Source organism: Oryctolagus cuniculus, chromosome 5 (assembly GCF_964237555.1).
Source record: "Oryctolagus cuniculus chromosome 5, mOryCun1.1, whole genome shotgun sequence".
In the NCBI taxonomy this organism is placed as follows: Eukaryota; Metazoa; Chordata; class Mammalia; order Lagomorpha; family Leporidae; genus Oryctolagus; species Oryctolagus cuniculus.
Genome location: NC_091436.1, coordinates 147,773,868 through 147,800,733, shown reverse-complemented (window position 1 = coordinate 147,800,733; position 26,866 = coordinate 147,773,868). Strand labels below are relative to the sequence as shown.

The 26,866-nt window shown below is 45.6% G+C and overlaps 1 protein-coding gene across 4 annotated transcripts in view; it reads right to left on the bottom strand.

Annotated features, from left to right (window-relative positions):
* E2F3 (E2F transcription factor 3) overlaps nt 1-26,866 on the bottom strand; it is an 87,225-nt gene that overhangs the window by 7,483 nt on the left and 52,876 nt on the right. For 3 of the 4 annotated variants that reach the window (XM_051854994.2, XM_070074328.1, XM_051854996.2), the window contains 3 exons: nt 5,787-5,898; nt 4,566-4,767; nt 3,156-3,314 (listed from right to left, as the gene is read on the bottom strand). In XM_051854994.2, the coding sequence (XP_051710954.1) occupies nt 3,156-3,314; nt 4,566-4,767; nt 5,787-5,898 (473 nt within the window). Of the gene's footprint in view, nt 1-3,155; nt 3,315-4,565; nt 4,786-5,786; nt 5,899-26,866 lie in introns of all 4 variants that reach the window. The other variant, XM_051854993.2, reaches the window with a different exon arrangement.

Genomic DNA, 26,866 nt, shown 5'->3' with positions numbered 1-26,866 from the left:
ACTTGGAAGCAGGTGCCTTTGCAACACGGGTATGGAATGGTCTCTTAATGATGTATTCTGTCACTCAAATTGAATGATGGCAGATTCCGATTTAGAAAAAAAAAACTTAAGCTCTACTAATCATAATTTTTCTAAGCCTTCAGTTACTTTTATCTGTTATTAGCAAGTGTTAGCAGCCACCAGATGAATGAATAAATAGCAAATATATTAGTGGAAGAACTCAGAACGCAGCTCAGGCAGGCAGCTTGTAGTCTTAAGTGCACCTGGGCTGGTTTTGATTACATATTGCCTACAGATAAGAGTGTCATGACTTCTGTTAGCAAAATTAAACTCTGTGCAATATTAGTAACTCAACCAGCATTTCAGTGTTCACAGGGAAGAAAGCAGTGTCCAGGTGTTCTGTAACCTGAATGAATCTGAGAAACACTGAGTTAGGAACAGAGAATGGAATAATATTTCAGTACATCTGGTAGTTATTTTGAGCACAGAACAATTAAGTGGCCTGGCAGCCACACCTAAAAAGATAATCATGAAAGAATATGGTATTCATTCTGTGACAAAGGTATTCATGTGAGTTTGCCTAGGGAGACAAAACTCTTAGCTGGTACCAAGAGAAAACTGGTCACAAAATTTTCTTATATAAGGAACATGGAGTAACAAGAATTAATGTACAAAGTCTTTAGTCAGTTGTTTTTAAAAATATGAAGGCACAAAAATGTGGAGGATAAAACAGAAAATGAAAAATAAATGAAGGAGGGTAAGAGAGGGAATATCATTATATTCTTAGAATTGTATCTATGAACTAGATTGAATCTGTTAAAAACTAAAAAAAGTAAAAAAAATTAAAAAAACACTTGATAATACTAAAAGGCAATAAGGCTAAAACATACATTAGACCCCCCCCCCCAAAAAAAAAAAAAAAAAACAATTGGAAGAGGAGCAGGCATTGTGGCACAGTGGGTTAAGTCACTGCTTGGGACACACTGGCATCCCGTATGGGAGTGACAGTTCAAGTCTTGGATGTTCTGCTTCCAATACAACTCCCTGCTAAAGTGCCTGGGAAAGCAGCAGCAAATGGCCCAAGTGCTTGGGCTCCTGCTACAGCATGGGAGACCTAGATGGAATTCCAGGCTCCTTGCTTTGACCTGACCAATGCAGCCATTAGAAGGAATAAATCAGCAAATGAAAGATCTCTCTCTCTCTCTCCTCTGACTTTCATAAAAATAAATCAATGAAGGCATTTCTTCAGGTAATAGAAAATAGCTAGTAATATCTGTGGTCTAACAAGTTTAATACAGAAAAAAGGCTTGGAGAACCTAGAGGCAAGATGTCCCTGAGAACAGTGGCTTCTTACCAGAGACTGACAGAAGCTATGAATCTGTTTGTTCCCTGGGGGTGGGGGGGTGGGAAACACATCCACAAAAAAATCTGCATGTACACCTAGGGGGTATCCATCACGGACCATGTTCTTCAAATCGCAAAAGTTCAGAGAACAGTGTTGGCCTTGACAGCAATTACTCTTGCAGGATTCTGTGGTGTGGGTCACCACTCCCCCCATCAAAGAAGCCAGCTGGTGCTTTTATGGAAGACTGGACAGAAGTTTTACTGAGAACACTTTGGAAGACTGATAACCAGGTATTTATGCGATAGCCCATTGTCATAAAGCTATGTGACAAGGACATATTAAAATAAAAACTCATGTACAATTACTCAACATGCTGCAGGAAGGGAAATTTCAACACATTTGTGAACAAGCTGTACCCAATTGGGAACTGAATGGGAAATTGAAAGAAATGGTGCAAACATATTTTCTAATTTAGCAAACTTAAAAGTGCTTCTTTGGTGGCTCCCTCCCGAATTTGCTTCTTGGGTTAGCAGTCTCCTGCAAAGTACATTTCATTTTCTGCAACAAAGGCCTCCGAGCAAGCTAATATAGGTGACAGCGCCGTGAGCCCATGTTTGGGGAGTTGCCAATCGTGTGTAAGCAAGCACACATCTCCTCCACAATGGGGTTCCCAACTCAACAATGAATGAACACGGCTGACAGGTTGGTTTCTTCCCCCTGAAAACTCACTCTGGTGGCCACCAGGGAGCCAAGTCATCACACCTCTTCTCATCCCACTAATTACCAGCTGACAAGGTCAAACCTTTGGTCAACAGGAAATGAACAGTTGCAGGTTTAAAAAACTACCTGCAGTGGGAGATGAATGTCCCTGTACTCTTCAGGGGAGGGTTGGCTAGAGATGAAGCAGGAGACGAGTCTGGGGAGGATGCATTCTATTTTCTCCACCAAGGTAAGTGTGCAATCATCACAAGTTTAGAGCGGAAATTAGAGAGGGGACAACTTGAAATGTTTGTGTCTTCTGCTGGTAACTGAGGATATTGGCCAATCTTCTTGCTGACATAATGACACAACTGTCCTCTAGTTTTGTCTGCAGTGAGATGAGAAACTTCTCCTGAGAGGGCCAACAGGCTATCAGCAAGCTGAGAATAAGGGTTGATTTCCCTGTGTTTTATTCCTGAGGTCTAATGCTTGTAGGTGAATGGATGAGTTGAGGCTTCTCAGGTCTTGGGGTGCCTCTGAAATCAGGCTTTGGAGTTTTGGGAATCAGCATAACATACTTGAATAGCATAGTTTTTCTATACTTGTTCAAACACTTCAATGATAGCCCAATCAGATATATTTAACCAGTTCCAATTGCTACAATGTCTGATGAAAATAGAATGTGAGAACCCCAACAGTGACAGCTAACACCCACCCAAAATCTGGGAAGCCAAAGAGGAATCTGCTTAGTGTTGTCATTAATATTAACACTGACACCTTCCCTGTCTTGGAATAGTGGCCTCACACTGTGGCTTATCTGGATGTCGGAATCACACACAAATAAAACGTCTTTACAACAGTTCCTCACCTGGCCATCAAAACAGATGATGACAGGATCCACACCATTCATTGTCTTACCACAAATACTCAGGCAAAGTTAAATGGGAAAGCTATGTGGGTTTACACACACACACACACACACACACACACATGTGTGCGCCATTGCAGGAAAACCAGCATAAACATCTAGCTCGTGGATCAACCAGGCTGTCAACTCCGGAGATGGTCTACAAGGCACCAACCCCCAGTGAACTGGCGGCACAAAGGATATCTTTGATTCTCTGAATCCTCGGTTAACAGTTTGAGGTCCAAGGTGCAGCTTTGGATCAGTTCATCTAATTTCTTCTCTTCCTGACTGAGCTCGGTCACTTCTTTGGACAGGCCTTGGCACTGGGCCAGCATGCCCCCGTCCTCAGACAGACTGCAGCCCCTGGAAACCCAAACACAGACGCGTCTACTCGTGGGAGGGCTGGGGAGGGAGGGTGGTCCTCTAGGTCAATGTCCTCTCTTGTGACACAAGAGGTCACACTGCTTGTTAGCCCAGTGTTAAAATTAGATATTTATCCCGCGATAAACACAGTCCTGTACTTTTCACACCATAGGAAACAGGTGAAAAAGTACTGCTCTTTTCAAGGTTCCTTCCAGCCACGGAGGACTATTTGAGTGTTCAGAAGGCTCGAAGTCACAGGGCAAAAGAAGGCAGCCACCCCCCACCACACCCTACCACGTGCCTCCTGGGGTGGGGGTAGGGGGGTGACGAAAAGACAGAGATAGAGAAGATGGAATGGCTGAAAATGCAAACAACAGCATCCAAAAAACATGAGACCCGGTGATGTCTGAGGGTTGTATACCAACAACTGCAAAGAAGAGGAAGCAAAGCAAACAGATGCATGTGACAAATGCAAGAACAAAGACCAATACCCTACAGGTTTTTCTAAACCATATCCCACAGCGGGTGTCTGAACTGTCACCAAATTCCAAAAGGCACAAAAAAGGCTACCCACCCATCTTATCATGTAAGAATCAGTATTATTTCAAAGCCACCCCCTACCAGAGCCATTCTTTCCAACCTGCTTCAATACTGCCCTCATCAAATACCAGCGCTTCAGGTTCGTCATTCACAAATGACATTATGAGACATTTAATCACGCTGGTGGGAACACAGGTAACGAATGTCATCACCCCTGCAGTACAGAAAACGAGGCATTTAAGTCTTGCCTTAATTGACATAGAAAGCAGTTAATCTGCTATCAGAATCGTGCACAAAGTTGCTATGTGATTATGCCTGGACTCATGCAGTTAATTTTTCTAAATTCCTATTAGAGACAAGCCAAGGACACACACATGAGCATCTGTCATATCGCCAGGTGAGCCCACTCGGAACATCAATGGAACAGATGAACAGCCCTCTAGTTCGCAGCCCTGGGGGCCGGTTTAATCCACACATCCCCTTGCTTAATGCTCATCACCTATAAATCCCCTTCTCTCCTACAGCATATAAACAGGAAGTCTCTTTGTGAAACAACATGGAACATCCAGCAAGAGGGAGGAGTGCGAACAGAAACAGCAGAGAGAGAGAGAGAGACAGGGCAAGAAATGGCGTGCAGGCGAGAACGTGACAGGTGGCACAGGGAGAAACCGAGGTGGTCAGGACCCAGGCCAGGGCGCAGGCTCTACTCACATCCATTGCACGTTGTTTTTGGACTTTTTCTTGATGAGGTGGATGCCTTCCAGGACGTTGGTGATGTCGTAGATCCTTCTCTTCTGCACCTTGAGCACCTCGGCCGCCTTGTTCAAGTCCAAGACCCCGTCGGGCGACTGGCTCAGCAGCTGAATGAACTTCTTGGTGAGCAGACCAAGGGACGTGTCATACCGCGTTTTTTCTGAGGGAGATTTTGGAGCTTAAAGAAAAACAAAAACCGAGCGGGTGGGGGACAGGGGGAAGGTAAAGAAATGAAGGGTTGCTTTGCAGTGCAGCCAGCCCCTCTGCCCCCGCAGCCCGAGCATTAGTATCGGAAGCAAAGCTGCCGCCGCCGTCGCTTTTCACCAAGCTGGAGAAAGCCATGAGCACTCGCTCCACCAGAGCAGGAAGGAGCCACCAAAACTCCAGGGTCGGCCGAAGGCACTTTCCTTTGCACCTCTGCATAGTTCCTCCTGCAGCGTCCTGGGCCTCCTCGAGCAGCTCAGAGGTTGTCAAGGACAACTGCCTTTTGATGAAGAATGCCTGGAAAAGCTTTCCAGCAATCCTCTCCATGTTCTAAGGGAAGCTTCCTTAACGAAGGCTGCACTTGCTCTGTCTTACAGGTGCACGGGTCAAGCTTTCAACTGAGCGTAACGAATGGACTGTCTGATGCATAGACTGTGGGGAGGGGAGATCAGAGTGTCCTGCAGCCTTTGCATTCAATGCAAATCCACAAAGGGGCCACTTGGCTATTTCTAACCAACTTTTCCCTCTCTCCTAATAGAAACGACAGCAGCATTCGATGGCAAGGGCTCTATTCGTTCTTCCGCCAGCATGTGCTGGGCTGGAGAGTGGGGGTGGCCCTGACATTAGTGACTCTGGCATAGCCTGTCTATACCAGTTAGCCTCAGGCCCTGCAGTCCTGTCCACTAAGGGAAGTTCAAATTAAATCTGATTAGAGAGTGATGCCCAAGGCTCGTATTCTGAGATGAAAAAACAAAACCTCGCTCACTTCAAGCAGGTTCTCTAGGTCTGTATTCAGGTGCGGGGTGAGTCTATGTGGCCTTTTGCCGACTGTCTGCAGACTTTAGCTTTCGGACAGGCACAGCAAGAAATGAAAACGAAACAGACATGCCAAAATTATTCACACTTCCAGCCACAAGCTTTGAGAGTCAGGAACCCCACACCCAGGAGTAAGGAAAGAGGAGGAAGAATCCTTACTTTTTGGGCTATCTGGACTTCGTAGTGCAGCTCTTCCTTTGCCCTTGGGGGTTTTTAAACCATCGGAGAGGTACTGATGCCCACTTTCTCCGAGCTCCAGCCTTCGCTTGGCCTGTAACAACAGAGGGCATGGGGTTTGTCACTGCCCACACGGACAGGCACCGGGAAACGAGGCTGCTGAGCTGTGTCCTGCTAAAAGCCATGGGCTCGAGCCTGTGCTCTGCTCCACCCCGTTTGACTTCTCATCACCCTCACACGCCCCCAGCCCACAGGCTGGCTCTGTTGGCTGTGCTGTCACACGCACAGAGAAGTCCAGCCACCCTGTATTCTATGTAGGAGCTGGGCACGAGGCTAGGTGCCAAGACAAATCACAGGCAATGGGGAACTTTAACCCATTCTCCCCGGCAAACCTTCCTGTCCATCAGTTCTGCCCTGGGCTGGACCCCCTTCCATGTGGGGGAGTCATACACCTGCTGGGTATTATTGCAGGAGTTATTTTATACCTATCTGCTGCAAATGGGGACTGTTGCCCATTTATCTTTTGTACACCCAGCACTTGGTACAGGGCTGAAATTCTGTAGGTATTCAATCTCTCTCAAAGTCAACAAAAGAAAGAGGCATTAAGTAGCAACAACTAGCTGTGGACCACTAATGATCTTCTATCAGAACAACAAACGTTGCAAACATACAATCTTTGGCTTCAACCAGTGATGCCATTCTGTCAAACCTTTTTTTTTTTTTTTTTTTTTAAAGACTTATGTACTCTGAAAGAGAGATAAACACACAGAGAGAAACCTTCCATATGCTGGTTCACTCTCCAAATGCCCACAACAGCCAGGGCTGGGCCATGCGCAAGCCAGGAACTCTATCCTGGTCGCCCACAAAGGTGGCAGGGATATATGCACTTGGGCCATCATCCACTGCCTTCCCAGGTGTATTTGTAGGAAGCTGTATTGGAAGCAGAGTAGCCGGGACTTGAACTGGAGCTCCAACAAGGGATGCAGATGTCCCCAGCGGCAGCCTAACTCACTGCGTCACAACGCTCACCTGTGTCATCAAACTTGGTGAAGGAGAAGTCCTCACCAAAGCGTTTAGTGGAATCTCATTTCACATTAAACATATCCATGTAATGTCTTCCATGCACAGAACACCGCTCTTAGGGAACAGAAGTCAGAAGATGGGCAAGGGTCCCTACCATCCATGGGCTTGGACTCTCACACTGGAGACAGACTTGTTGAGTATAACACGTGGATATGATGAGTGTTTAGACAGTAGTGGTTCCAACCAGATGCTCAGCATGGCACTGTGTATTTAGGCTCATTTGGGGGCAGACTGTTCTAATGAGATCTGCCATCTCAGACACCTCCCCCGTGATGCGGAAACACATGTCATAACTTATCAGAGGATGACAGACATCAGCCACTCTGAAAGTTGGCAACTAAACCCATACTGTCTACTTCAGCAGTCACTGGTCACTAGCTCATATGAATGGACATGTGCTATATGTGTGAACTACACACTGGATTTCAAGGATGTGGTACCCAAAATGGGTAAGCTGTCTCAACGATTTTGAATGCTATGTTAAAAATAGTATTTAGGCTTTATAAAATATGAATAATTAAGTAAAATAGTATTACAATGATACCCCACCTATTACTTTTTTTAAATATTTTATTTATTTATTTGAAAGTCAGAGTTACATAGAGAAAGGAGAGGCAGAGAGAGAGAGGTCTTTCATCCGCTGGTTGATTCCTCAATTGGCTACAATGGCCAGAGCAGTGCTAATCCGGAGCCAGGAGCCAGGAGCTTCTTCCGGGTCTCCCACGTGGGTGCATGGGCCCAAGGACTTGGGCCATCCTCTACTGCTTTCTTAGGCCATAGCAGAGAGCTAGATAGGAAGTGGAGCAGCTGGGTTTGAACCGGGGCTCATATGGGATGCCGACACCCCAGGCCAGGGCGTTAACCCACTGCACCACAGCACTGGCCCCCCTACCTATTACTTTTCAAAAACTTATTTGAGAGGCAGAGCGAGCAAGAGAATGCTCCTATCCACTGGTTCACTTCTCAAATGCCCTCAATGGCTGGGGGCAGGGATGGGGTCCCCAGGGTCAATCCGGGTCCTCCACGTGAGTGCCAGGAAAGCAATTACTTGAAGCCCTCCCACTGCTTCCCAGGGTCTGCATTAGCAGAAAGCCAGAGTCTGGAGCTGTAACTGGGAATCTCACAAGGTATCCAGATGTCAGTAACCTACCTGTTAGCTAAATGCATGCTCCCTGTTTCTTTTTCCTTACATTTTTAATCCATGGCTTGCACTGTGACACAGAGCAGCTGAGCAGAGGTGGGCTGTGGTACAACAGGAGGCTGGCAGGCCTGCTGATAAGTGCCTCAGTCACTTCTTGGGGCCGCCAGGGAGCTACTACTGAGACAAGCTTCATTTGAGGCTGGTCCACCTAGAAGCCAATAGCTTTGCTACAAAGGTCTGTGTTCTGTTTGTGCAAAGCAACCTAGGATATAGAACTGTGCACAGGCAGTTCAAATATTCATGGAAAAATGGGATTAAAAGATGAAGTTTATTTTGGTACCAACAGTTTTGAAATCCATGCACGGTCTTATCATAACATGCGTTTCCCGCGAACTGTCTGAAGACCCCTCGCACTCTCTGCACAACCTAAAGTGAACAGAAGGTGATATTGGAAAAGAGTTTGAGACCCAGAACTCCTGGCCAGCTGGGGATAGACTCTGATTCAGGAATTATCTGTAGGGCAGCAGTCTGGATGTTGCTCTTAGCTACTTCTAGGCAAAGGTTTATGGGTGCTGACGCTGGACCGAGTTCTGTTGCTAACAGATGGAGATTTAAGTACCGAGGATCAAGTCTCCACGTGTGACTCTGGATGCTAAGCACCAGATGTTAAGGTGATCAAGTCTAAACACTGGACAGACAATCAACTACATCTCAAAGGTACCTTTACTGCCACAGCACCGTCAAGTCTAGAAAGCAAAGCCTTTGTGGTCTCAGCCTCGCAGGGAGTTCACCACTAGGCCCAACAACCACCCTGGGAACAGACAAGCTGTGTGAGAAGGGTACCCCAGAAGCTCTTCACAGAGGGCAGAACACGGACTTCTCACTGGCTGCACTGACAGACCACACATCCACCAGGCCACCAGCCACCTGCTGCAGTTGAAGAGGGAGCAAGGGACTGGGGGAGATGGCCCGTTTCCCCTTTCCCCTTTCCAGGGGATGCCTCTGGTGGTCTCCTCACTGCTCAGGGCATGGCACCTGTAGGCCCCAGATCAGAACACGAGTGCAGTCACTGGCATCTCTTAGGGGGAAGAATACAGAGATATGATGGAGCAGCTCTATTGTGATGCTTAACTCAGCAAATCCAAGCACATGCACATGGCAGAACAAAAAAACTGGATGGCAGCGTTTAAACAGTGTAGGTGACCTCTGCCTGCTCTGTCCTACCCTGGCTGGGCACCAGGGCAGATGAAAATCTGTTTTTGTTTGCTCATAGTGTGAGCATCTTGCTGGATAGAAGCCATGATACTGTGAAGTATCTATTTGGTTGGTCTGCTTTCCTGGCACACAGCTAATTTCTAACATTCTTGGAATCTCCAAAGTGATAAATGCCTTTTAAGAAATTTCATTTATTTGAAAGGTAGACAGACTAAGACAGACACAGATCTCTCATGCTCTGGCTCATTCCTCAAAGGACTTCAACCTAGCCAGGCTGAAGCCAGGAACCAGGAACCCAATCCGGGTCTCCCATGTAGGCAGCTTGTACTTGAGCCATCTGCTGCCTCCCAGGGTGCCCATTAGCACAAGGCTGGAATCAGACAGTGCTGGGACTCAGACCACTCAAACCTATGTACTCTGATGTGGGATGTCAGCACCCAAGAGCTGAATGTCCTCCCTGACATGCATCTTCTTTTATACGTTAATGAGCAGTCTGACAGCTGGCAACATGCAGGTGCATCAGGAAGAGGCTGGTCACAGGAGAAGGTTAAGACTTTCACCCCGACCCCCTAGAGGGGCACTGGGGCCAAGCTGATTCAATCAGTTGTGTCTGTGTAATGAAGCTCCCACAAAAAAACATAGACTGGGTTCCAGGAGGTGACACAGAAGGGCACAGTAGCTCCACGTCCCCTCGCCATAAGCACCTCTACAATTGCAACCTCTGTCAGAGCAGACTGAGCCCTTGGCCTGGGGGACCGAGGCTATTTCCAGGCAGACAATGTCCGAGCTGACTGCCGGCACACTTCCTGCAACCCCCGGTCACAGCACTGAGCTGAGGAGAAGCTGGGTTGGTTTTTCCTTCAATGTTCGTGGAAGGTATTCGTGGAAGGTTTGTAGGCAGACCTTCCTGTTACATGGTCTCTACTTGAGGAACAACCAGTCTATCTGGTACTCAACAGAGGGGCTGGCCACTGGGTCCCGGCAGAGGAAAGGCTGGACACGTGGACACAGCATGTAGAACGCACTGGTACCTGCAGGACTTTTCAAGGGCAATTTTAGCATCAACAAGGCTATGCTGACTTAGGACCTGAGCCCCATGGAAGATGCTGTGCGTAGGTGTTTTCTTAATATGCATTTTGCTTGAACTTCTTCAGACCCCTTACACGCATGGACTTCCCAACTTCTCTTGCATCAAAATAAACCTTTTAGTCCCGTTCTTCCATGAACTTTATGAAGCGCCCTGTACCGTGTGTGCCATGTTAACTGCTCCCCACCTGACCATATCATGTCAGTTCACAACTCTGCAGGTAGCTGTTATTGTTACCTCCTAGTCTGCAGGAGGAGACAGAGCTAAAGCTCTTAAGTAACTCTCCCAAAGCCCCATAGCCGGTAAGTGCCAGCCTATCCCATTTCACAGAAACTGCACATACAAATATTTGAAAAACTACGTTACACTGATACTGCCTTTCTTTGTGATAAGCTCAAGATTTTTATTCATAACTTTAAAAAACTCTTTAGATAACAAATGCATATGGTATAATTTCAACACAAATTGAAAGGCATGGAAAGAAAGAACCTTTCTCCCACTTTTGATCCCTAGCCCCTTTAAGAACTTACACCCTATTTCTAGTTACTTGGATAGCCTACCAGATAGTCTATTAAAATACAGGTGCACAGACACAAGGGTTCTTCAAAAAATTCATGGAAAAATACAATTCATAATTGACTGGCTTGCCACAACACCTGCCCCGATGTTTATTTTGATGTAAAAATTTTGAAATCCATGTGTGATTTTTTTTTTTAATTTGTTTGAAAGTCAGAGTTACAGAGATGGGGAGAGACAGAGAGGGAGATCTTTCATCAGCTAGTTCATACCCCAGAGTGCTGCAACAGCTAGGGCTGGACCAGGGTGAAGCCAGGAATCAGGAGCTTCATCCATGTCTCCCACTTGGGTAGCAGGGGCCCAAGCACTTGGCCCATCTTCTGCTGCTTTTCCCAGGCCGTAGCAGAGATCTGGATCGGGGTGGAGCAGCTGAGTATTGAACTAGCAACAATATGGGATGCTGGTATCATGGGTGCTATGCTACAATGCCGTCCCCTGCAGTTTTTCCTTAATGTACATTTTCTATGGATGATTAGAAGATCCCTCATAGATATCCATTGCTATACCTTTTAAAAAATTGTTTATACAGGGGCCAGCGCTGTGGCGCAGCAGGTTAATGTTCTAGCCTGAAGCACCGGTATCCCATATGGGTGCCAGTTGGAGACTCGGCTGCTCTACTTTGATCCAGCTCTCTGCTGTGGCCTGGGAAAGCAGTAGAAGATGGCCCAAGTCCTTGGGCCCCTGCACCCGCATGGGAGACCCTGAAGAAGCTCCTGGCTCCTGGCTTTGGATCAGCACAGCTCTGGTCATTGCGGCCAATTGGGGAGTCAATCAGAGATGGAAGACCTCTGTCTCTCTCTCTGCCTCTCCTCTCTCTGTGTAACTCTTTCAAATAAATAAATCTTTTAAAAAATTGTTTATACAAATAGTAGCAAACAACATGTGATCCCTCCCTATCAGTATACATAGAATGACCTTATTTTAACAGCTGTATAATACTGTAGTAATACATATGCCATGGTTTATTTACTTCCCCCACATACCTACTAAGGGACATTCACCACTCTACTGTAATAACTTTCTCAATAAACATCCATAACAACAGTGTGGGGGAGGGACTACTTCACCAGTGTAAACTGAGGCAGGGAAGTCAAGGACCTACTGAGGTCTCAGCCCACAAGTGACAGATACCAGGCTTCAAAACCCGGTCTGGTCAAATAATCTGTCAGTGGCCATGACTTCCTGAGATGTTCTTTCTTTGCCTCCAAAGCAACCTCAGGGCTGCTGTTGCATGATTTTATCATCATAACAAATACAAGCTCCAGGTTCCCTCCCTGGACCATAAGCTCAGGTCTTAAGCAGCTTAGGTTCCCTGGAGCCTTGCACATGGCATGCACTTACTCAGATATACTTATTTGTTTTGAATGAACCAAGGAATAAATTCTCTAAGTCCCTTGGGAGGTAAATCACCAAGCTCTCACATTGCCTACGCGCACGGAATGTGCATACGAGCACACGCACATTCACCCCCATATACTCATCTGTGCTGAGTTTAATCTCTACAAGCTTTTCAGGAAATTTAAGGGATAAAACAGAAATTGCAGAAAGATAGGAATAATGTGATTTCAAAGGAGTAAGAAGCTAAAACTATAGACTTCACTAGAGTTTTTCCATATATCCACAGAGGGAAGAAGTTGGAAAGCTCTCTACTAAAAGTTAACAGTGGTTATCTCTGGGAAGTAAAATTAAATGCGAAGCAGGTGGGTATTGGAGTACAGTGGATCAAGCCTCTGCCTGAAATGCCCACATCCTATACTGAAGTACCAAGTTCAAGTCCCAGCTCCTCCACATCCAATCATGTAGACCTGGATGTAGCTCCAGGTCCTGACTGAGCAGCCACTCGGGGAGTGAACCAGCAGATGGGAGATCTCTCTCTATTACTCTGCCTTTCAAACAAGTAAGTAAATCTTTTTTTTCTTTTAAGTGTTATGTCTACATATAAATTTATACCACTCAAACTAGCAATTCTGGAGTACATCTGAACATTTATGTTGTCTAGTCTAGGGTTTGTCTATTAAAAATAGTACAGCCAGTTCCTCGAATATTTGTATTTTGTCCAACATAAATGACCAACCTCAAAAAGAAAATTCAGGGGCTGGCATTATGGCATAGTGGCATTATGGCATTAAAGCTAGCACATACAATGGTGGCTTCCCATATGGGTACTGGTTCGTGTTTTGGCTGCTCTACTTCCAATCCATCTCCCTACTAATTGCCTGGGGAAAGTAGATGGCTCACATGCCTGGGCTCCTGCTACTCACATAGGAAACCTGGAAGAAGCTCCTAGCTCCTGGCTCCTGGCTCAGGCCTGGCCCAGCCCTGGCTGTTGTGGCTATCTGAGGGGTGAACCAGCAGATGGAAGTTCTCTGTCTCTGTCTCCTTCTCTGTAACTCTGACTTTCAAATAAATAAATAAATCTTTTGGAAAACAAAACAAAAGCAGCAGATGATGGCCCAAGTACTTGGGTCCCTACTTCCCCCCACAAAAAAAATTCAGAAAGATATTGTACATTTATGTAATAGAATGTTATACAATTACTAATGATGTATATCTACATATATAGGTTTAAAAAAAGCAGGTGTGAATAGTAAAACTGCATTCTTGTGGGGAAATCATATGCACAGAAAGCAAGTATCTAAGGATACGTACCACACATCAAAGTTTAAATGCATTCAGCTTTGGTGGTAGGCTTATGGGGTTTTACTCTCCTCTCCTTACCTTTTTATATTCCAAAACCATTTTAAAGTGAGCGTGGGTTACTTGCATAACAAGAAAAGCAAAATTCATTTCCATGTGGGGTTAAACAAAAGAAGTCTGGTGGTTTATTTTTCAGTCTTGTGTGTGCCGTTATGGAAATGGGATATGCTAACAGAAAGGGCATCCCAGTCATGGTGGGAAGGGAAGTGACGCCCTCACGTCCCATGGCCAGCTGCATGCTAACACACTGAACGCGAACACCCACTCTCCTCTGGGTAATGGGAGACTGGGGGAGCCAGGGAAAGGTCTATTGCCATTATTTTTTTTTTTTTATATCAAAGCCAAAGATGATACAGAAGAAGAAGGAAAATAATAAAATGAAAAGAATGAGAACCAGGTTGAGAACAGCACTGGAATCACCCAAAGGAGGCCAGACCACAGCTGAATATCGCTTTGGGTCTGTGAATTGGGGCATCAGGATTTTAAGGTAAGAATACCAAGTTTCCAGCTGTGACTACATAGTAGCTCAGTCTGGCTGATCACCTTTTAATCCACTCAAGCATGTATTAAGCACTTGCTGTGTACCAAGCCCTGCACAGGCATGTAACTCTAACGGCAACACAGTGTGCAGAGTGTGCGTTACACACCCTGCTTCTTGCCATGGGACCATGGCAGGGCACAGAGGGCCCCAGGAAGGAGGGGATGGAGAGGAGGGCAGAGATCTGGAGTGGGAGAATGCCTTTGTCCTACACAGGGTGGAGGGATCTGGGAGGGAGGGCTGTCCAAGCAGGGACAGAAGTTCAAGGGCTGAGGGTGAAGAAGGCGCCGGCTTCTTCAACTGCTGTGTCACGCTGACGACCACACGATGGAGGTGGCTTCCTAAAGGGAAGTACTCTTTCAGCTTTTTTTTTTTTTTTTTTTTTTTAAAGCAAGAGGTGAGAATCTAAGGAGACTGGGGCATCCCGTGAGCTCATAGGGCAGAAGCTATGAGAAACCCAACTGTTTGGGAAGATTAACAGGTGAGCAGAGTGGGCATGCAGAAAGTCCAATTTAAAAAAATCCCCAGGGCCGGCACCGTGGAGCAGTAGGTTAATCCTCCACCTGCGGCGCCAGCATCCCATATGGACGCCAGTTCTAGTCCCGGCCACTCGTCTTCCAATCCAGCTCTCCGTGGTGGCCTGAGAAAGCAGTAGAAGATGGCCTAAGTCCTGCACTCACGTGGGAGAACAGGAGGAAGCTCCTGGCTCCTGGCTTTGGATCGGCACAGCTTTGGCCCTTGTGGCCACTTGAGGAGTGAACCAACGGAAGGAAGACCTTTCTCTCTGTCTTTCCCTCTCACTGTCTGTAACTCTACCTCTCAAATAAATAAATAAAAATCTTTAAAACAAAAAATCCCTGCCAGCTCTTTCCTCAGATTACTGCAGTGGAACCCAAACACAGCTCTTTCTCCTTTTGATTCTTCAAGTCATGTAGAATATTTTGATAATAACTTATATTTGTAGAATAATCTGGGAATCTATCAACGAACAGGGGCCAGCATGGTGGCGTAGCGGGTAAAGCTGCCGCCTGCAATGTCAGCATCCCATATGGGCGCTGGTTTGAGTCCCAGCTGCTTCACTTCTAATCCAGTTCTCTGCTATGGCCTGGGAAAGCAGTAGAAGATGGCCCAAGTCCTTGGGCTCCTGCTCCCGCATGGGAGACCCTGAGGGGGCTCCTGGCTCCTGGCTTTGGATCAACCATTGTGGCCAACTGGGGAGTGAACCAGTGGATGGAAGACCTCTCTCTCTCTCTGCTTCTCCTTCTCTCTCATGTAACTCTTTCAAGTAAATAAATCAATCTTTTATAAAAAATTTGAATACATCAATGTTTTTCAAATTGACTGATTCACAACCTTTGGAACACAACCTGTCTTCCTAGACTTGTACACACTTATTTTAAGAATTTGAGACAGTTTAAAAACAACTAAAAGCTATAGTTTTTAAAAATCCACTAGAGGATGAGCCTTTAAGCCTAGCAGTTAAGACGCCCATACCCAGAACTAGAGTACCTGGGCTCAAATCCCAGCTCAGGCTCCTGAGTCCACCTTCTTGCTAATGCAGATCCAGGTGATGACTCGAGCTCGTGGGTCTCTACCACCCATGTGGAAGACCAGGACAACTTCCTGGCCTTGACCCTTGCCTAGCCCCAGCCATGGCAGGCATTTGGGAAATTCACCAGCAGACAGGAACTCTGTCTTTCTCTCTACCACTGAAATAAATAATAATAAAAAATGAAATGCTCAAGGAGAATTTCTATCGCCTACCTTCCTGGAGAAAGCAATTTCACTATGTCCCCTGGTGTCACTCTCGTATCTCTAAGTAACATGCTTACTCAGCTATTTCTTTATTACGCACTGACATCTTTCCGTGCTACCGTATCTAGCTCGCCCCAACAGTTACATCATTATATTTGGCTAAACAAAAACCAGCGCTGCATATCATGACCTTACAGAGCTGAATAACACCCTGAGACCACACTGGCTTCTTGTTGTTCTCCGGGCTTCCAACCGTCCTGCAGGCTCGTTGGCCTGTCCGTCTTCCTCCACCCTATCGTACATTCTCTCCAGTGCCCATTTTTCCCAGAGACCTTCAGCTCCTCCAGCCTCCCAGACCCTCAGCCAACTGTGCCCTCGTCCTCCTGCACGTGTGGTGTGCAGCGCTGATCCCAGGAGGACGCCTGCCACTGTCTTTGCCTGCCCAGCGGCTGAACCTTCCTGTGTTCAGAAAGTTCCCCAGTTTACCAGGCTTCGTGGTGGGCAACCCCATCTCCTCCAGAAGCTAAAGACACACAATTGTCTTGTCCAGCTTCCCAGGAACCTAGCCTGGGACAAGCGCACAGGCAGCGTGGACTCTGAATCCAGAACTGCTCCCACAGAGACACGGAGCAGTGAAGCAGCTTTTAGAAAGCAGCGTGGCCTTGGTGCCTGCGGTGACAGGCAGTGCTAGACCCTGGTGATGGCTGTGGCGCCCGGGGCGGCAGCTGCAGCAGGGGCCGGCGCTGCTGGCTCCCACTGTGGTTCTAGCCACTGAAGAGTCCTTGCTCCTGCCTGTTCCCCAGGCCTGCTTCTCTCGTTTTCCTGACAATTCTGTGAGTTAGCCGAGATCCGTTCAATAACGTCCCTTTCTGTTTGAATCAGTCAGAAGTGGCTCCTCTCGCTGGCAGAGTCGGTTTCCTCAATCCATGTTCACAACTGCCTTGCTGGAACATATCCCAACAGTAGGAAGCAAGATGAAGAGTTCTTAGATATCTGGAAACATGCGTTTCCCCTTCACGCTTGACAGTGTGGCTAAGCACAGAACCCAAGGCTGAAACCAGCTGTTCTGAGAATTCCGCAGGCATCTGCGTGATTGGTTTTTATATCTAGCACTGATGCTGAGAAACCCACAGCAGATCTGATTCTCATTCTTTTGACGCTGTATGATTTTTTAAAAAGCTTCTTTATCTTAAAGTCAGAGAAACAGTAAGACAGAAACTGCAAGGTGGGGGGACCATGAGGTCCTTACCAGGACTGAGCCAAGGCAGGTACCACACTTTATAACCTTCTCTTCCCTTCATAAGCAGCCTGTGTCGGGTATTTGATTATAGTGATGAAAAGCCGACTATACAGAATACCAAGTCTCCTTTTCTATGATTAAGAAAAAAAAAGGCTGACTATTATTTTCATGGAGTCTCAAGGGTAGGTATGTATGTTAACCTGCCTTTCCAAACCAGAAGCATTTCCCTCTTTCTCTTTTTAATTAATTTCATTTATTTGGAATGCACGGGGAGAGAGAGAGCGTGCGAGAGCGAGAATGAATATGAATATCTCATCTGCTGGCTCACTCCTCATATGCCTGAAACAGCCAGGGCCAGGCTACAGCAGCGAGCAGGGAGCTCAGTCCAGGTCTCCCACACGGGTGACAGGGACTTGACTATTTAAGCCACCACCTGCTGCCTCCCAGGGTGCACATTAGCAGGAAGCTGGAATCAGGAGCAGAGCTGGCATTTTAACCCAAGCACTCGTAAACAGGATGTGAGCATCCCATGTAGCCACTGGATGGCTGTGCTAAGTACCTGTCCTCTCCTTTATTTTTTTTTTTCTAAGTTAATGTCCCTGTATATTTAATTCTCATTTATCAGTCAAACTGCCTTCCCACTCTGTATAAAGCTCTGTGCCAGGAACCTTCTATTAGTAAATGAACCCACCTAAGAGGTGGTGGTTTCTTTTGCAAAGAATAAGGGCTTCCCTAAGTCTACACTCCATTTTAAAAAGCAAACGTCTCTGAAAACTGTTACTCATTGATTCTATATCAAATTAAGAATCAAGGGATAAGAAGCTTAAGAGAAGGACCTGATCAATACACTAAATTGACCTAATATTACTCAAATGGGAAAGCAGCGAATGAGTAATACTGTTACCACTAGGAAATGCTATAATGACTCTTTGTGTCTGTGAGTCATTCCACATCAGAGTGGTCCAGAGTCCCAGTGCCCCATACAATGCTGAAGCTTTATTATTCGCTTGGAAGTCAGCATTTTATATGCTTTCACAGACCTAGCAGGGAAAACAGTGCAATTAAATTGCTAACTTAGAAGAGGATTTCAAATTTATTCATCGTTATCAAATGTATACTGTATTGTTTCTGTAAAACTATTGCTGACCTTAAGTATGTAGATAGTGTCCATAAAATGGAATGTTAAGCATTCTCCTTTTTGGATGTTTGGTGCTGGCCAAAGTATTCAGAGTATGTCCAGTGATGGGCAGTTATAAAGCTGAGCTATAACCATTACTCAGATAGCTCCTGGCAATACTGTATTCCAGTCTCCAAGGGAGTATCACTGAGTTTATCTCTACTTTTCGTGCTTAGTCCTAATTTTTTGGTCTTAATATTTTTTTCTTGGCCGGCGCTGCAGGCAGAGCATTAGCCTATTGAGCACCCCGGGTTCTAGTCCCTGTTGGGGCGCCGGATTCTGTCCCAGTTGCTCCTCTTCCAGTCCAGCTCTCTGCTGTGGCCAGGGAAGGCAGTGGAGGATGGTCCAAGTGCTTGGGCCCTGCACCCGCATGGGAGACCACGAGAAGCACCTGGCTCCTGGCTTCAGATCAGTGCAGCGCGCCGGCCGTGGCGGCCACTGGGGGGTGAACCAATGGAAAAGGAAGACCTTTCTCTCTGTCTCTCTCTCTCTCTCTCACTGTCCACTCTGCCTGTCAAAAAAAAAAAAAAATTTTTTTTTATCTTGCTTTGGTACCAATGGGAGGAAGTAGGGGTTGATCACCACTTTCTGTTAAAAATCAGGTGGTGACTGTTGGATCCTTGTGAGACACAGCTAACGCAGCTATGCATGTCTGCCACTGCAGCGAGAGAGTAGCCCCAGAGAAGACACACATGAACGGGCTTGGCTGTATTTCCACAAACTTTATTTGCAAAATAGGCAGTGGGTCAGAGTTGGCCCTTAGGCCAGTTTGTGAACTCTTGGGATAAACTATTAGTCTCCTGCGATCAACTTGTATTTTTTATTAAAGGACATATATATTGCTCACATCAACTGCTAGAATTTTATGAAGAAAGCCAATCATCTTTTCAGGTAATAGAACTTCAAGTCTGTCAGGCTATGTCCTTTATTTGAGGAACAGAAACATGCACTAAAATAAAAGCTGAATAGCTGGACCTCATCCCGTCCACAGAAAACAATGATGATACTCCTTTTCATGTCCTTAACCACTCATAGCTAAAAAGAGAGTTTACAGGTACAATGAACAGCTATAAACCATTTCTCACTGTGGGTTTGACAGGTCTGTTCCAGAGAGCAGCTATTCAAGTGTTTTATTACTAGTACCAAAATACCTTCTCCTAGCTAACTTTTCTGAGTTACCATGGACACATCAGGATTACTTATGAATCTATAGCAGTCAGTTCACAGAGGTGTACTTCAGGATGTACTCACTGTAACAGCTGGCAGCACACCACTAGCACCCTCACTCTCAACCAGAGAACAGCTGCTTAATTGCAATCCCGCCTCCAAAGGCAGGGCACTTGGTCCTGGTGCACAGTTTCACAAATGAGCCCCTGGTGCAGAAGCATGATAAATGGGTTCCACGAAGAATATTTTTGGAAGACTAATGAACCTAAGAACTAATTGATGCACTTCCTCTTAAAGTAGGTAAAATGTTGCTTTAAAAAATTCAAAAGATAGGAAGTGGACATCAGCTAGTTTGATACTGTATCAGGGATATTCAATTCATACAAATGACTGGAAGGCCATCAAGTGCTGTTTTCTTGCTCATTCAACTTTTTTTTTTTTTTTTTTTTTTTTTAAAAATAGCTAACACAATTCCTGTCTTTGGGAGCCAGGAGTTTCCAGGCTGCAGCACTGTAAGGAGGAACCCTGTAGGAACCTGGCAAACACCTTGAGTCAACAAGACAGAGAACCAGAAAGGAGAGAACTATTTGTAGAACCAGAAATCTGCAGAAGGTCATTCTAGAACACACGGTAGAATACCAAGTACTGAGTATTGAGGAAACTAACCAAGGCCAGGAATGATGCCTGTTCCTTACTACCAGCCCAACTGCAAAAGACTGCTTAATTCACAAGCCACAGTGTACTCAGAAAGGTGTGGTCTTATTGTGAGGTCAAATTAGCCCTGGAATAAATACCACTCTGATTTCACCTAACAGAGCAAGACCTAAAAGACCAAACTCTCTAAGAAACTGCACTGCATCTCTGAACAAAACCCAAGAATAGTTATACAAATACACAAATGTACCCAACAAAGACTAGCAGCTGGCCAAAGACCACTAAGCTTCTAAGGATTCATGAAAGTACAGCTATAGTGAGGAGGAAAATCAGTCCTTTGAAGCCAACAAAGAAACACAATAAATGTTATAAGCAGATAAGAACATAAGAAGTTCATTAACTGTATTTCATATTTTCAGAAAGTAGAGACACTCACATAACCTACACATTCAAGAGCAAAGAATCCCCAAAATTACAAATATAAAGAAATCTATACCAAGGCATAACTCTCTGTTAATGGCCAGGAAAAGCAGTGAAAGATGGCCCAGGTGCTTGGGCCTCAGAATACTTGTGGGAGACTCAGAAGAAGCTCCTGGCTCTTGGCTTCAGCCTAGCTCCACCCTGGCCATTGCAGTTACTTGGGGGAGTAAACCAGTGGATGGAAGACCTTTCTCTCTGTAAGTCTGACTTTCAAATAAATAAATCTTTTTTTAAAAAAAAGGGAAAAAATAGATATGCTATGAACAGGGAAACAAAAATAACGACAGATTAATAATGTGTAACAATATAGCCAGGAGACAGAGAAGCAACATCTTTACAAGTATTGAAAGAAAAGGCCAAACTTGACAAACTTGAATTCCATACCCAGCAAAAATATCTTTCAGATTCCAAAGGCAAAATGGAAAGGTTCTCAGGAGATAGAAAAGCTGAAGGAAGTTTTAACCACCACACCTGCTCTAGAACAAATATGAAAGGAAGTCCTTTGAACAGAAAGAAAAGATGCCAGATGGAAACATGGATCTACACAAAGGAATCAAAGAGCATCAGAACTGGTAACTATGCATCTCAATTCTCAATAGATGAGATATGGAATCAACCTAAATGCTCATCAACCAAAGACTGGATATAGAAATTATGGGTATGTACACTATGGAATATTACACAGCAGTAAAAAAAATTGAAATCCAGTCATTTGCAACAAAATGAATGAATCTGGAAAACATCATACATAGTGAAATAAGCCAAAGGGACAAATACCATGGGTTCTCCCTGATCTGTGAGAACTAACACAGCATCTAAAACAAAATCTGTAGAAGTGAAGTTGACGATTTGAGAAGGGATGACTTGAGCTGCCCTTGTTTTGACTATCTAGGAACAGTTTTTGTTTTTTGTTTGCTTTTCTCTTTTTTTTTTCTTCATACCATTTGTTGAACTCTTTACTTACCATAGAGTTAATCATATGTATATCAACTCAATTGAAAATAGATCTCAGTAAAAATAAAAGTGGGAATAAGAGAGGGAGGAGGAAGTTTGTAACTGTAAAGCTGTATAGGGGCTGGTTCTGTGGTGCAGTAGGTTAAAATCCCAGCCTGCAGCATCGGCATCCCCAATGGGCTCTGGTTCAAGTCCTGGCTGCTCCACTTCTGATCCAGCTCTCTGCTAAGGCCTGGGAAAGCAGTAGAAGATGGCCCAATTCCTTGGGCCCCTGCGCCCGTGTGGGAGACCTGGAAGAATCTCCTGGCTCCTGACTTCTGATCGGCAAAGCTCCAGCCACTGCAGGTATCTGGGGAGTGAACCAGTAATGGAAGACTTCTCTCTCTCTCTCTCTCTCTCTCTCTCTCTCTGCCTCTGCCTCTCTGTAACTCTACCTTTCAAATAAATACATAAATCCTAAAAAAAAGAACAAGGTAGAGAGACTTACTGCATCAGTCTTTAATTATAAAACTATAATAAATACCAGAAATAATCTGTACATTTATGGAAATGTCATGGACTGTAAATGGGGCACTGACAAACAATGCAAAGGATGAATTGTTTGATAAACTATTAACTGAGAAAATAAAATGGGATCCCTCCCTCACACTACATAGAAAATTCAACTCCAGACTTTATGAGGGGAGCAAAAGACAAAGAAAATGCCTGACTGTATGGGAAAGACTGCTTGATTAAAATGAAATGTGCATGGCCGGCGCCGCAGCTCACTAGGCTAATCCTCCGCCTGTGGTGATGGCACACCGGGTTCTAGTCCCGGTTGGGGCACCGGTTCTTTCCCAGTTGCTTCTCTTCCAGTCTAGCTCTCTGCTGTGGCCTAGCAAGGCAGTGGGAAAAAAACGATGGCCCAAGTGTTTGGGCCCTGCACCCGCATGGGAGACCAGGAGGAAGTGCCTGGCTCCTGGCTTCGGATGGGCGCAGAGCGCTGGCTGTAGTGGCCATTTGGGGGGTGAACCAACAGAACCAACAGAAGGAAGACCTTTCTCTCTGTCTCTCTCTCACTGTCTAACTCCGCCCATTAAAAAAAAAAAAAAAGAAAGAAAGAAATGTGCAGGGGCTGGCGCTGTGGGGCAATGGGTTAAAGCCCTGGACTGAGAACTGGCATCCCATATGGGCGACGGTTAGAGACCCGGCTGCTCCACTTCCAATCCGGCTCTCTGCTATGGCCTAGGAAAGCAGTAGAAGATGGTCCAAGTCCTTGGGCCCCTGCACCCATGAGGGAGACCCAGAAGAAGCTCCTGACTCCTAGCTTCGGATCGGCACAGCTCTGGCCTTTGCAGCCAATTGGGGAGTGAACCAGTGGATGGAAAACCTTTCTTTCTCTTTCTCTCTCTCTCTGCGTCTCCTTCTCTCTGTGTGTAACTCTTTCAAATAAGTAAATAAATCCTAAAAAAGAATAATCACCTGGAAACAGTAAGGAATTACTGTAAACCAGGAAGAAAGGCAAGTGGGGAAAGATGAAAGGACAGGCAATGCACAGATGAGGGTACTAAATGGTCAAAAATATTATAAATGCATTCATGGAAATGCAAATTAAAAATAACCGTTTCAGACTCATCAGATTGACAGTAATTGCCAACTCTTAAAATACTGAATGTTGCAAACACACAAAACTGTCACACCCTGCTTGAGGTGGTGGGGTGGGCGCGGGGCACCTCTAAAGAACAGTTGCTTCAACGTTCAGAGAGAGCCATCAGCTCCTTGCACGCTTGCACCAGGACATGTGAACGAGACTGCGGCATGAGCACCAGGCTACAATCAACAACAAAGAGGAACCACTCAGAGTATCAAAGAAAAACCACACGATGTACACAGCATCCTTTGGTAAATCTTTAAGACAGCAAAAACTTTATATAGCATTAAGGTAATACGTATGCATTGGAAGTGTAAATATGAAGCATATTTAGAGAGGAGTACGAGCAGGGCAGGGAAATGCAGGAGGAGGGGGGTGTACCTGGGGAGGGAAACAAGACAGCTTCAGTGATGTAGCTGAAGCCACAAGGGTGCTGTTCTTTCCCCTCTTTGTTATCTGAAATATTAGAACAAAATAAAAAGCAAGCAGGAATTCTAAGTCGGCACCTGACCCAGTGTAACTGCTCGAGAGGGTCATCTGGCAGGCTACCAACAACTGGACATGAAGGACATTCTGACCCTAGAACTGTACTTCTGGGAATCAGTTTATCCTAGAGAAATACTTTTTAAAAAATGCACAAAGAGGCACGTGCAGGATGTTTATTACAGTATTATATTTCATAGGGAGAAGCTGAAAACAACCTAAGTGACTATTGTCTATTAATAAGGGAATGGTTACACAGAGCATCCTGTGTTATGCATTCATACTATAGAGCACCCTGTGGCTGCAGAATACTGGGGCTGAGGTACAGCTTGGCTGCACCTGGCGAGAAAAATAAGCAACCCAGAACTGGATGTACAGTGTGGTCTCGTGTCAAAGCAAAAGCAGCCACTGTTGAAAATACATGGGGGGGCCGGTGCTGTGGCATAGTGGGTAAAGCCGCTGTACGTAATGCCAGCATCCCCTATGGGCGCCGGTTTGAGTCTCGGCTGCTCCACTTCCCATCTAGCTCCCTGCTGTGGCCTGGGAAAGCAGTAGAAGACGGCCCAAATCCTTGGGCCCCTGCACCTGTATGGGAGACCTGGAAGAAGCTCCTGGCTCCTAGCTTCAGATCAGCTCAGCTCCGGCCGTTGCAGCCATCTGAGGAATGAACCAGTATAGGGATGACCTGTCTCTCTCTCTCTCCTGCTGCCTCTCTGTAATTCTGCCTTTCAAATAAATAATAAATCTGAAAAAAAAAAAAAAAAGGAAAGGCAACACATAGGAGCAAAAGCCTAGGGACCAGAGAGATGATAACAAAGTGGAAGACCCAGAAATCAAGGTGTGCAGAAGAGGGGTGCAAACCAGGCCATGAGACGGCAGCGGCTTCCAGCAGACAGGGGCTGGGAAGCTCCCGTGAAGACCAACAAAGAACAGAGCTCGGTGACGTGATGGATGTGATGTGCAGCTGGCAGGGAAGAAGGGAGAAGGGGGAGCCTCCAGACTTCAGGGGAACCAAACATTTTCTACATATCAGCTCTCCGCTTCCCTACAGTTGGGTAGCTCGCACATTTCCAGAAAGAAAACTGAAATATTTGTATTTTCATAGTGATTAGTAAGGAACACAGGATCCACTAAGAATTTCTTGTTAGGGTGAAAATTTCTTAAAAAAAAAAAAAATCAATGTAGACACAGTAACATTAACTCCCACGTTTGCTGGGTACTGGAGAACGTGAGATTTAACATAATTAACCGGTAACGGGAATTTCAGAATAGTCTCCATCTCACGGCAGAAGTACTTGCAGAGCTGGCAACACTGTTCCGGGAAGAATGAGTCTCTTCTGATAATCCCTGAGATTTCCTTCCTCCTGCTCCTCTTCCCAGTGAAGTGCTCCCTGGCCGTATCACTTAAGGGCAAAGCATAGCGGAAGATCTCAGACAAACCTCATCTCCCATGATCCCCAGCGAGGGAGGCAAAGGCAGGATTACACACTGCTGTGGGCGTGGGGAGGCAGCATCATCCTAGAACACCTGGCCGCGGTAGGTGACGGACGAGCCTCCCTTACTCTGTTTTCCCCACTAACTTCCAGAGGAGCATCCTTGGCACCATTTCCAGGAAATGGATGATTAAAAGTGCCCCGTCCGCATAAAACAGCAGAAGTGCAGCCCCTTTGCCTTGATGGAGTTTTGCTAGTGGCCTCACTCATAAAGGACAGAACAGAATCCTGGGAAAGTGAGTACAGTGACACGGAAGGGATATGCATTGGCTCGAAGGTGAAAATTCAACTTTCTTAACAGCAACAACAAAGACTAGAAACCGATCGAGCGCCACTCACAGTGAGACCCTCTAGCACGCTGTTTTTTCTGAGGCAGAGGAAAGACAGACGTGGTATGGGCACAGGGAGCGAGGAGCCAGCTGGGTGAGAGGCAGAGCAGGCGAGGGCCCCTTACTTAGGCTGTAGGTACCACCTGACCGGGGGTTTAAAGACCCCTTGTGGGGAACACACAGCATGGATTGAACCTTTTGAGATCCACTGGGCCAAACAACACAACCATGAAAGCAGAGAAGGCAAAACTCTTGGGAGGAGGTCCCATTCCTCCGCTTACATTCTGGGATTTTATGACTCCCCAGTTTCTGACGTGGACTGGAACTCCCACACTAATGTGGGCAAATCTTGATAGAGAATTTGGTTCAGAAGATCATCTCCGCCTTTTTCCCTACTTTATAATGAGCTACCTCTGGCAGTGATTGCTAATGAGTACATATATAATCATGCTCATTTTACAAATGCACATCAAAAAAAAAAACATCTTGAAACATACTAAGAGAAAGTATTATGAAAATGCAGGCTGGAATAGTGGTGATCAGATAGCTTTGAAAATATATAAATTTGATAATAATAAAGCCAATGAGTATGTACACAAAGAAAAATGTGGTTTAAGTGAGTTTTGAAAAAAATGCTAATGCATTATATAGGAAGGGACGATGCTAATGCTAACCTTTACTAATGATAAAATCAATAACACCCTAGAATGTTTATCAAGGACCCTGGCTCTACTCAGCAGATCAATGCTTACAGGAAAAACAACAATTTATTTGAACAGAAATTGAGCTCTTGAGGAGTGAAGAGGTAACAGCAGCAGGTGTACTAAGTGGCCACTGTCAATTTGTCTCCTTTTTACAAGAGTATGCTTTCCAGCTTGGTTATCTCTGTACTACTTCTAGCCCACATATAGCTCACAGCAATTCTGGGTACAAGACTATAACTTGAACAGAAATCTGCTAACTGGGAGACTAAAGACAGAACCAAGCATCTCAGGAAGAATTCTGGTTGAACCTGACATGTGGAAAACAGTTTCTCCCTGGACAGCAGCATTTGCCACTGTTGGCCAGGGCGCTGCACAGGAAAACCCTTCATCTCAAAGCCCATCTGTGTCACCGCCTGCCACTGAGGACCGTCCCTGGGCTGCATCCTGGAAGTCTCACCTGTGGGGAGAGTGAGTGAGGATCACAAACCCGAGATGCTCTGCTTTCTCGTGAGTGACCCCAGGCGGACTTCAGAGGCTTCCACACAGAATCTGACGCGTGGACTCATCTAGGCATTCCTACTGTGGTCAGTGTTAACTGCTTGCTGTTAACGATCACAAATGTAAAAGAACTCCCTGGACATCTAAAAAGGACAATAAAG